The 12,618-nt window shown below is 44.8% G+C and overlaps 1 protein-coding gene across 5 annotated transcripts in view; it reads right to left on the bottom strand.

Moving 5' to 3' along the window:
• Positions 1-7,601: 7,601 nt before the first annotated feature.
• The window catches only part of ATF3 (activating transcription factor 3), a 36,744-nt gene continuing 31,727 nt past the window's right edge, over positions 7,602-12,618 (bottom strand). For 4 of the 5 annotated variants that reach the window (XM_083433204.1, XM_083433203.1, XM_083433202.1 and 1 more), the window contains 2 exons: positions 12,141-12,245; positions 7,602-12,021 (listed from right to left, as the gene is read on the bottom strand). In XM_083433204.1, the coding sequence (XP_083289330.1) occupies positions 11,824-12,021; positions 12,141-12,245 (303 nt within the window). In that variant the 3' untranslated portion in view covers positions 7,602-11,823. The remainder of the gene's footprint in view (positions 12,022-12,140; positions 12,246-12,618) is intronic. The other variant, XR_014509421.1, reaches the window with a different exon arrangement.

Raw genomic sequence — 12,618 nt, 5'->3', positions numbered from 1 at the left:
AAGGAAGATGGAAGAGAGAGTGGCAGCATGCCTTGTCCTTTTACCAGGTCTGGAAAAGTCACACCCACCCACCAGTCACATGCAAGGAAGGATGCGCCAGGCCAGGAGGAACAGGAAGTTTCGACTGGCTGGACCAAACATTCCCTTGCATGTCCACTCTAGGAAAACAAGGAATGTTGTATTTGACTGCTCCCAGTGGATTACATCCCACAACTTTGCCGCAGAAGACCAGTGATTGAGATAAAGAAACAGTATTGTAAAACAAATTTTTGCTCTAATGGGAATTGTGCTCGCCCCAAACCAAGCTCCCACACCACGAATGAATCTGCCCACTGCAACATGAATTTCAATGTACATTCTTTCTGTAGAAGCTTCCTCTAACCACTATAGTGCACATTTGTACACACTACGCTGCGTTCAACTTACAATCCCTGTGAGCAAAGCTACCTTTACCTGTTAGTGTCACTTAGTAATAGCTGAACACTTGGTCACAAAGTTTCTTTGTTGGAAGTGGTAAATTTTCAACCACTGATTTCCTGGGTTCACCACTAGTGTAGATGAAAGAGATAATGCTGATTTCTCAGAATCCTATTTCAGTAGCCATTTGTCTGATACTTGGAAGTAACTTAATTTTCAGGTAAGAGCTCCCCCCATCTTCTTCACCAAGTGCTTTGAAAACTGAAGGAGAAAGAAACAGCATTGAAATAAACCACTCAGTGGCATAGCGTGGGCGGCGGCAGCACAGAGGCAGTTGCCCCGGGTGCAAAATTGCTAAGGGCGTGTAAAATTTCAACGCCCAGTGTTGCCTCAATACAGCTGTGAACTTCTGTTACTGGGCTCCATTGAAAACAGCTTCTCTGTGTGAACCAGGAAGTGATCTCTAAGGACAATGGACAACTCTTCTTATTTCTGTGGCTGCGATCTCCTGAGTGACATGGATGCCGTTAGGCATTTCAAGGTGCATAAGTATTCCATCTGTTTCCCTCTGGCCCTCCCCCCCCCATGCAGCCCCGGGCACTGGCAACCCACGCTACATCACTGTATAAGCCACAGGGATGGCACTGGAATTCAGCAACATCTGGATGGCTGAAGCTTCCTCATCCCCTCCTCTAAAATCATCTTGCCCAGTCCTTGTGCCATCAATTGTAAAAATTACCATGCCCCCAGACCTCACCTCCATCAATGCAAATGTGTGCATTTCAGAAATATAATGGAAAGTTTGGGGGGAAGCACTGAATTCAGATAAGCTCAAGGATTCCCCTTTGGCTTTTCCAGACAAGCATGTTGTTGTGCAACAAATGTGATGTTCCAACTCATTTGTCATTGATGAGATGCCCCTTTCCACAACAAAGCATTTCTCACTGAGACCATACTTCTGTTGTAGAAAATCCACATTTCCACCACTACCCCTTCCAGCGCTGACATATTGTAACATATAGTTGCTGGGAAATTGTAGTAGTTTCCCCACCTCTCTCACCCACCGCCGGGAGACATAGCTCTTGCCATAGGCAGCCTCCTGTAGATTTTCACAAGTGTCATGTGATTTCCACATCCATGAGTTGGCATTACTGGATGTATGCACGCAGATTGTCTCATACAGATGGCGAGCATCACGTCCGCATCTAGTCTGGATTTTTCAAGGTTGCTTAAGATGAATGAGAGAAATGACAGGAGAAACATGAAACGATGTTAAGATAGCCTTAGGGGGTTGAGTAACAGGTATAACGAAGCAATTAAGGATAAGAGTAAAAGCATCAGCACAGGAGAAGTGGGAAGTCAAAAAGGAAAATATAAGTGAATGATGTATTGTATGTGAAGTAAATTTGTTAATTTTTAAAAGGAAAAAAAACCTTAATAAAATTAATTTTAAAAAGATGAGTAAGCAAAACAGGGTGTTTTAAACAGGTTTTTTTTGTATTGTTTAAAATATGTCAATATTCTACAAGTGGCTGTGACAGCCTTTGTAAAATAAACACTGCAGTATACACACACACACACACACAATCTTCTCTGAATCGTTTTTATGCTACCTTATGTTCAATGAAGATTAAGGCAGTTTACCACCATATTAAAATGCACTTATATCAAAGACATAAGACATTAAAAAGAGAAATAAATAATATGCAAAAATAGAACACAATGCCACAGTGTTCATTACACAGGTTATGTCCCATGTATTTGAGGATGTCTGTGAAATGACATTTGCCCCTTAGTGACCTTTGTCTTTCTCATACTTTCCCACCTTCTGTTGCAGGGGTGAAGGACCTTTTTCAGTCCATGGGCCACATTCCTTCATGGGTACCTTTCCAGGGGCCGCATTCTAGCAGCAGGTGGGACCAGGTGAAAAATGCAAGTGGGGCAACTCTTACCTTTGTACAGTATGTTATCTTCATGTCATGAAAACGCCAGAGATTTCTACACCACCCACCCACCCAGGAAAGCAAGAAGAGTTACCACAGCTCAGGGACAAATGATTTGAGGTTGTCAACCATGGCTGGTGAGGGGTGTGGCTTCTGGAAGGGGTGTGGCCTGCAGAGATCCTCCTAAGGACCAGATGGGAAGGCCTAGAGGGCTATAGTCATCTCATAGGTCTGAAGTTACCCACAGTTTTTTTTAAGGAGTGTTGTTGTTGTTGTTTGCATTTAGAGTCCCCCTTTTTGTTTTAGGAGCTCAAGGTGGGGTACCTGGTTGTCCCCTTCCTCATTTAATACAAACAACAACCCTGTGAGGTAGATTAGGCAGTGACTGGCCCAAGATCACCCAGGGAGCTTCATGGCTGAGTGGGGATTTGAAGCCCATTCTGCCAGGCCCTAGTACGGTACTCCAACCACTACACCACATGGGCTCTCACTGGCTCACAACAGTCAAAAAGTAGAATGTGCACTCCTAGAGGTGGGGACCTGTCTATCTCATATAGCAAAGTGCCTCTGGTGGGGGACACATGGTGCTCCTTCTGGGGTAGTTTGTCCACCATTGGTCCTCATCCTACACTCATATCTCACCTGTGGCTCCTAGCAGCTCTCAGCATGTGACAGCAGCCACACCCCAGGAACGGCTTCAACTGGCCAGCTAAACCAGGTGAGGGTAGCTGATGGGTGAGTTAGGGACTTGTCTTGCATGAGAAGACAGGCTCTGGTGGACTGAGCGAATGAGACCATTAGTGGGTCCAATGGTCAAGAAGGCGGTTTCTGCTTGTGCTGTAGAGGGATGTGAGGGGCAGATGGGGCTCATCAACCTGGGTAGGTGACACATCTAGGAAAGGGAAAGATCTGATCCTAAACCTCCACTGCCTTGTGGGACATCTTCAGGAGAAGAATAGGCTAAGGAATAAACCCTACACAAATTCAGAGTGGAGTCCGTAAGACGGTTGGACGGCGCCTTATATGCCTCTTTCCAGCAACTCCTGCAGCCAAGCTGGTGCCAAATATATTGCTCTGCTTTCCTTTGGACCACATCAGCGAGGCTGGGTGGGGGGTCTTGTCGTTTGAGCAGCCCAGGACCCCATACACACTGCCCAGGCTTGCGCCCCAAGGGAGGTCCATTCGATGCTGCTAATGCACCAGTTTGACTTCACCCCCAGAGGCACACTCCATTGTCTCTCGAGGCAGACAGATGCCAACAACAATACATGCATATATAGCATCACTAGGTGGCCACATAAAGAAACGAAGAGTCCAAATCATTATAGGGCTGCCTTTCCTAAGAACACAAATAGCTGCTAGTCTTTTACTGTGTGAAAGATAAAACCGGTAGGATTTCAGATAGGCAGCAACTGTGTCAGGGAACAACATATTTTGACTCACACTGTCCTCTAGTGGTATTTGCTCAGTCACATGCTAAATTGTGGACAGATGGGATGAACTTGAATAGATGAAGTGCCTGAGGGTCTGGAGAACAAGAACCATGTTTTCCCTTCAAATTTCTGCTTGGTGAGGCAGCAACAGACGACACACGTGTTTAGGCATGTGCACGCACATGTCCACATTGCCATGTGATCCTCTGTTTCCCCAAAGCGGTCCAGATTGTGGGGTTTGTTTGGATGCTGATTACCACTCTGGAAAAGGAGAGGGTTGCACTATTCATCTGGTCAACTGGCATTCAGGGTGATCTTTTGCATGTCTGGCCACACAAAACTGCACCATACACACATCCCCACACTGGTCTGCAATGCAGAGAGCAGTGGGGGTATTGTGACACAATTGAGAGCTGAAGGGGTGCTGAGGTTGAGGAAGAAACGCTTCCATTTCCTCTCCATGCTGCTTAACTGTGAATATGTATGTGGCGTCTTCTCTCTCATCCTGCAAAGAAGCCACTTCATCTTTTCTCCCAGAAGTCTGTTCAAATATTATAACTGTGTTTTCTCACAATCATCGTTCCGTATTCCTTCCTCTTGCTCTCCTTCCTCTTCTTCTCCTACACAGGTAGATGGGCAAACTGGCAGTTCCGCAGATAGTGTTGGCCTCGATCAGCCCCGGCTAGCATGCCCAATGGTCATGGATGATGGGATATGACATCCCAACAATCTTTGGGGGAGGCACAGGTTCACCACCCCCTACTCAAGTGTCTCCTTCAATAGCAACATTTTAATCAGAAGCTCCTTGCTTATGGAATTCTGTGAATCGCCCTGAGATCTACAGGTATAGGGTGGTATACGAACTTATTAAATCATCATCATCATCATCAAGGTATGTGTGTATATATGTGTGTGTATACACACCCACACCCACCCACCATCAAAATTCTGTTTACTTTCTTAGCCTACACTGTAGGGCTAGAAGGCACACCACTTTCTTTCACTGTTTTCGTCTGAAAACCAATGGCTTCCAATGCTGGGGCGATTCTTCTGAAATGATCTAACATCTTGAATGGATAGTTCGTGCAGGTTTAGCACTCTTAAAAGTGTCATGTCTCTAGCAACAATTCTGTGTTAATTGCAAAGAACATTTGTCCCTTGAGAATTATGAATCAAAATTCATCCCCCCCCCCTTTTTAATTTACAGATATTGAACTTTCATCTAACTTGACATCATTCGGACCACATGTCCTGTTTTATTCCACAGATGTGGGTTTTTATTAGTGTGAGTCAGAGAAACAGAATTGCATTCTTCTTTCCCTCCCCCCATAAACTTAGGGTAATCTATCTTCCTATATAGGATATTGCCATGGTAACCTTGGTGTTACTAGAATGACCTAATACAATTAACTGGGCCCTGTTCAGGCAAAATTTCCTTCTCACAGACCTTTGGTTTCCCCAGCACCCTTATTTCCTCTTCTCTTAACAGTAGCCAGAATACTTTGTGTTTAACCACTCAGGAATGATTCATACACCAACTACTTTGATGTTTTTCTGCAGGCACCAATGAACTTACTTTAGTATAAATGGTCTGTCAGCTGCTCCTATAAATTCAAGATCTTCTAGAGACACAGCACCAACTGACAGGAAGTTAAGTATTACCAGGTTGGATGTACCAAAAATGAACTCAACGGGGCTTACTTCTATGGCATGTATGTATAGGATGCACTGTTAAGAGTCCAATCCTGCATCATGAGGGCTTCAGTGGGATTTTAGCAACCTAACTGAACTCAGGATTGGATCCTTACAGCTGGTTCACAATATAGTCATCGTCATGTCTCATCATTGCTTACTCAGCCTTGATGACTCAGCTGAATGTGAGAACCACCTATCTCCACAGAGGGGGGAAATGTCATATTTCAGATGATAGGAATATGAAAAGTCTGTCAGTGGTGTTTGGTCTGTGGTGGCTGATACAGCCATGTAAATAGTAATAGTAGTAGTAGTAGTAGTAGTAATAATTTATACCCTGCCCATCTGACTGGGTTTCCCCAGCCATTCCTGGTGGCTCCCCACAGAATATTAAAAACACGATAAAACATGAAACATTAAAAACTTCCCTAAACAGGGTTGCCTTCAGATGTCTTCTAAAAGTCAGATAGTTGTTTATCTGCTTGACAACTGATGGGAGGGCGTTCCACAGGGTGGGCGCCACTACCGAGAAGGCCTTCTGCCTGGTTCCCTGTTAACTTCACATCTTACAGTCAGGGAACCGCCAGAAGGCCTTCGGAGCTGGACCTCAATGTCTGGGCTGAACAATGGGGATGGAGACCCTCCTTCAGCTGTACTAGGCCAAGGTCAGTACAGTGGTACCTCAGGTTACGAACAGTCCTGCTTACAAACGCTTTGGGTTACGAACTCCACAAACCTAGAAGTAGATGTTCCAGGTTGCAAACTTTGCCCTGGGATACGAACGCAATCCACTTCCGGGGCCGTGGGAGACCTATGTAGGGAATGCGCACCTCGGGTTAAGAACGCTTCGGGTTAAGAACAGACTTCTGGAACGAATTAAGTTTGTAACCTGAGGTACCGCTGTATGATGTTATGCTGAGCAAGCAAGTAGTTTTCATTCCCCAGGTCTACTGGTGTGTCAGCACAGTCTCATATTCCTTGAGAAGGACCCAAGAGATGAGGAGACTTAGGCAGCTGTGGGAAAGGCCTTCAGTCTCCACAACTGCCTCAGAGGGGCAAGACCTACCGAGAAGAGTTGTCTTGCTCACACTAGACTTGTCTTGCTCACTACTCAGAGTTGTCTGAGTAGACCTTGTTTATTCTAATCAGTAGTCAACTTCACTTACCCCATGTGATCTATTGTTGGCTTGCTCCTAACAGTGTTCTTCATGGATGTTGGCTGCTCTGTGCTTGTATGAATGAATAGGAGGTTTAAAATGTGATCAAGGCAAATATAGGGGGGGGGCATGAATGTGAACTGATGGATATTCATGAATAGATGAAATCGGTGGAAGCTGGCAGGCTAAAGTTAGTGGACGAAGTCACCAGGCTGAAGGCAGTTGAGGTGCCTGGGTGATGCTGTCAAATGGTAGCCATTTCCAGGCGTTTCTTGCTCCAGACGAACCTTTTAAAGATTGCAGGTGGCCCTCACAAAGAGCCACTAGAAAGGGCCTTCCCAGGCTTCTTAAGCCTTCAGATATCTCTGGTCCTGTGCTAAGACATTTTCCAAAACTCAGCCAGCATGGCGTCGAGTTTCCCGCATTTGGGGGAAATCGCAAGGGTCAGCACACCTGGAGTGGTGTTTGAGACTCACCCTGAGAAAACCTCCCTCATGCTCAAGATATCTCCCCTGTCCTGGGTTTGATACTGGCCTTGTTTTGCCTGAAGAAGCTTTGGTAATGCTTACGATTTCTCCAGAGAGCCCCAATCCCCAGCAGAGCAGAACAAATTGTAAATGGATGCTAGGATTCTAGACTTTGTATGTACAAACCCAGGGTAGTTGGGCAGATGGCTTGTTTGGTTCAGGTATAAGGAACACCTTGCAGCAATATGGCAGGTGAAAGCAACAGCAGATCAGGAAAGGGACAATTGCAGTAATTCAGAGGGAACTGATGGCATGATGTTGGCATTCGGAATGGCATAGGGTTGAGGGTCATGCAGTGAATATGGAGACCAGGCAGCCTACTGTAGTTAGGACACATTTAAGAACACTACCTGGGGAGGTGTTTTTTTGGTGGGTTGAGTGAGCATCAGTCCTTCAAATAAGGTGAAGTAAGTCACACAGGAACAAAAAACACACATGTATTAGTCTTTTTTTATTAAAGTATCAAAACATAAAACTTAATAGAAAACAAATTGCTTCTACTGCATTATTAAATGTTCAGAATAAAACAGATACATAAATCCATGCAGTTCTTTCATTCAACAATTCTCCCACTTGGCTTGGGAGCCAGCATCCAACCTGGCCTGGAAGGCGTTTGCCTGTGCCCTGAAGAACAGGAAGGAGCTCAGCTACTGCTGCTGGCTGCCACTGCCGACAGGCGACGTTTCGGCAGCTGAACTCCTTCCTGCCACAGTGCTGTCAGAGTGCCAGAGTCCCCCAGAAGTCCAGCAATGCAACTCTCAAGCAATGCAAACAGATATATAGGATGTATACTATTGATATAATCTTGAGGTATGTGCACTGCACACTTACCCACATACGCAACCACACACACACAACCACACACGAGGAAGCAGCCACAGCTGAACCAAGATTATCTTTGAAAAGGTAGCAGTGCCGTTGTAAACATTTGGCATGCTCGCTAAAGTCATTTGTGTTTCAACCGAAGCAGCAGCAGCAGCAGCAGCAGCAGCAGCAAGACGCCTGCGTCATTTTAAATAGGCTGTAGAGCCGCAATATTAAAACACCTCTCAAAAGGGAAAACATTATGGGTAATTCTGCGTTGAGAGTTAACAAAGACTCTATGTATGAGAACATCATACATGCAACAGAGTCCATTCTTTTATTATCATTTTCTGAATTGCTTTTGGAAACACGTTAAATACATGCAGCGACCGTCTCTGGCTAATGTTGGCAGCTCCTCATACTAGCCTAGGGTGTAGATCCCGAGAAGCCCTTCCATGTACGAAAAGTGCATTTGTTCATGGAAGGTCTAGTTGCTACAGAAGGGATAGGGAACCTGTGTCTCCCTAGAGATTAATTCACAGCATCCCTGACCATTGGCTGAACTGGCCAGGGAGCTGGTAGGAATTGTGACAACATCTGGAGGGCCACAGGTTCCCCACCCCAGCACTAGAGCATACCATGAGAAAAGCAAAACCAGATCCAAATATGCTCTTTTGCTTGCAGAGCGGGAAAACAGCCTGACTGTTAGAGGGTGCATTCACATTGCTACCTAAGACTGCAGTGATGTCTTTCCAGCACTCTCCCCACGACCACCCTACCCCCAGCTGTTCACATCAGCACGGCTTCATTGTTTCTGTTTGTGTACATGCCAGAGGTTGATTGTGGTGTGGGTGCCTTTACCCCATGCAAAGGTGTTCCCCCTTTGGCCAGAGACAAATTCGGAAAGCCTTAAGGACTCCACTTGGTGTGAAGCTGGTTTGAGCAACAATGCATCAGACGGCAGCATTTCACAAAGAAGGGCAGGGGACATGTGCATTTGGGATAATGCTGCGTGAACATGGATTAAAAACCCAGCACTAAGCACACACAGGAAATGGGAGTGTGAACGCAGCCATAGTTTTCTTCGTTCTTTGGATCTGGCCTGCAACATCCCACAATCAACAGCACCGTATCACTTTTAGGGAGCGACAACATTAGATATTGAAGACGACCGAGTACTGTCTAGAATATATATTCATAATTACAGGAACCCAATCAATTTCCCCCCCAATAAGGTTCTTGATAGCAGAATTGCACATAGTTAACATAGTAAATAAACTCTCTTCCCCCCTCCCTCCCTCTTCCCACGCATCCCTCCCCAACCCAGTACATTGCACGGTCAACGCAGAGGCCTTGGGGGGAAGGTGTCCTGCTGTCCAACATGACTTGAGGAACAGCTCACAAACAGCAAAGTGAATTTACTCTGCAGGAAGAAAAATCACACTCTGATGAGACAGAATTTGGCCCGCTTCCTTCCATTTTTTGTTACATGAAATATACATTTGAAACACAGCATTGGACATTATAATATATCCAAATTGCTGAAAGTGTATTAAGTACTTCTGTTGCAGAATGTAAAAAACAGAGAGATAAAACAGGCAGCAGGCTCAAGTATACCAGCCACAGATTGACAGTAAAAACCTATGCATGTCTCTACTTGGAAGTCCCATTGCATTCAATGAGCCTTCCTCCCAGCTAAGTGTGTACTATATAGGATTATAGCCTTTGAAAACTATTGTTCTGAGGTACGATGTTTATGTGGGTGTGTTTTAACACTGGACAATGTGGATGAAGGATTTTATCCTGCAAACGCCTTTGACTACTGCATTGATTACATAATTAAATTTAGATCCCAGCAAACTAAAACTAGAAATAATACTTCATAACAGAACTGCAAAGTGTTTGGGCAAAAATAAGGATTTTTCACCCAAATCTGCATACAGAAATCTGATTTGCAAAATTAAAATTCCTATTCTTGTGACTCAGGTTCCTAAATTCAGTGTTTGAATACTGAGTGGGGTTTGTCTCAGAGAGTGAAGTGAGCTCTTTTTTTTCTGGTAAGGTGTTTGTTATTATAGTAAAAAGTTAGAGTTTAACTAAAGCATCTACCTCACAATCTGTGCACTACTTAGGCATATCAGTGATAAATAAAAGTTGATTGAGGAGTCCAGAGATCCTCACAGAAGGAGGGGTGAGAAATGCCAACAGGTGACAAATGGCTTATTGAATAGGAAGGGGCACCTGAAATTAACTCCCCCAGCTACCAAAACGATCTGCACTGTTGGAGTTAATAACATGAGTACAGGGTGCTTGAGCATTGCTCACACTAGACTTGGGGTTTCTACCCCAGATACCCAGAGTACCATTCTGTGTAAATGGTATGACAACCAGATGAGTAATCTATGCAAAAAGCCTTTCAGGGAACAAAGGATGGACCACAACTCAAGTTGCAGAGCCATGCTTTGAATGTATGCGAGTCCCACACCCAACTCATCCTTAAACAAGGATGACAAGTAGCAGAGTCTGGGGTCTTTGAAGAGGCTCTACCAGTCAGAAGACAAGATGAATCAAAGCTATGAAACTCTGTAGAGCAGCTTTGTCTGTTCCAACACCGGATTGCTCTGCTTGAGAACTTTAATGATCTTACTTATATAGGTGCAAGTTCTTATCCATGCAAGGTGCTGTGGGGTTGAGAGACAGCAATGGGTTCAAGGTCACCCAGTAAGCTTCAGGTATCAATGTGGACCAACACTCTAACCACAAGCTGTCTGCACGACGACAGGCGAAGCTTCACCTCCAAGCCTGCTATTCAGCTGTTGACAGACCTACTTGGCTACTTTTAAGTCTCTTTTCCTAGCACAGCTGTAATTGTCATGGGACAGTTTTGCAAATACATGCAATTAATGCACCCACAACCATTCCTTTGTGCAACTTGAGAACCACCAGAATTTCTTGCTCTGAAAAAAAAAAAGGTGGTGCCCCGGAAAGATTTGCAAGTTCTGGATTCATGAGGTGGTGGCCCACAAATCAAGAGAGGAGGATTAATTTAACATCTATGTCGATCGTGTCACTGTTTTGTATGTTATGAAGTCCTTCCGAATACTGTACATGATGTGACTCATAAAGTGGGTTCTCAAAGGGGAATTCCCCTTCCTTCAAACAAGCCAAAGGAAGGGGTAATGTTCCAGCTTGATACATTCAGACTTTTTTCTATCTTTTTTACAGAAGCTGATGCCTGTCATATCACCCACAAATCACCCCCAATGTGAGTCATCAAAAAACCCAAAGAAAGGCTTCCGTGAAAACAACAATACAAAGAGAGCGTAAAGCTCGGTTTAAAAAAACATTGCACTAGGATATAGAAACACAGTAATTCCCGTTATATCGCAATGCCTTTCGGAATTGAAAACAGCATTCTGGAAGTTGCCAACCTCTTTCTTTTGAAAGTACAAAGCAAAAGAAACAAACAGCCCACGCTATCTAACATTTCCTACCCCGATCAAGGACAAATGGGGAGGGTCCATTCAGCTTGGCTGTCCATAAGATGTGCATTATGGCAAGTCCTAGTGTTCTGCTCAAGTGCAAGTACCACATGCCATCAGGGGTTTAGCAAGTCTGTAGCTGTACGGCTTCTAGGAACAGCAAGTATGGCAGATACTAAAACCTGAATCACAGCTAAGCTAGCGCAAGTCTTTTCTTCTTAGCAATGTCATCTCCTCTGCCTTCTCTCGACCAATGGGAGACCACAAATGCCAAGATACCTTCTCTATGGCTTCTGGCTTGGGGTGATGTGCTGGGGTGTAATTTTTTGGTGTTAGAGGCATGCCCTAAGGGCACCTAGCATTGTCACTTAGCCTTGCAAGGTTCCTTCTTTGATCTGCTGAATGAAGAGGTTCCTTTCGTCCTCCGGCGTCCTCCCGTTCTGGGCCCGGACGATGCAGGTGGGCCTGTGCAGATTAAGCATGTAGATCAAATGCTGCTTCTCGTTCTTCAGCTCCTCAATCTGAGCCTTCAGTTCTGCATTGATGGTTTCCAGCTTCTCCGATTCCTAGCCACAGGAAAAGAGGGTAAATATAAAAGCGGAAGTTCTGAACCGTGCTTCTTTTAAACACACAAATGCACACCTCCTCTATCGCATCTTCTGTGCCCAGATAGCATCCGACTTACCTTCTGCAGACATTCCGTCTTCTCCTTCTTTTTGTTTCGACACTTGGCTGCTGCAATCTTGTTCCTTTCCCTCCGTCGCCTTTTCCTTTCATCTTCAGGCGCACACTAGAGCAAGATTCAGAGAGAGAGAGAGAGAGGTAAATTGGTTGACTTTGGGCCAAGTTTATACTTAATTATTTATCAGCATCTCCCCCAAGTGTACCACGGAGCTATGACTCCTTCCCAAGAGCACATGATTCAGAAGTGCATGCAGTGCGCACCAAGGCTCCAGCTTGGCACTAACGCAGTTGCAGCCTTTCACAAAGCCACTTTCATTCAAATACACACAGATCATTGTCTGTGATGGGGTGGGGAGGCATTAGTGCAGACTCCTGCCTTATGTATAATAGAGTTTTCCTATTGGAAAGTTCATTGAACAATTATCTACTGGTTTTAGTTCCTCTCCCCCCCCCTTGCTTTCTGTTTTTGTTTTTGTTTA

This window comes from Podarcis tiliguerta (assembly GCF_965153285.1).
Source record: "Podarcis tiliguerta genome assembly, chromosome: 3".
NCBI lineage: Eukaryota > Metazoa > Chordata > Lepidosauria > Squamata > Lacertidae > Podarcis > Podarcis tiliguerta.
This window is presented reverse-complemented; position numbering and strand designations above follow the sequence as displayed.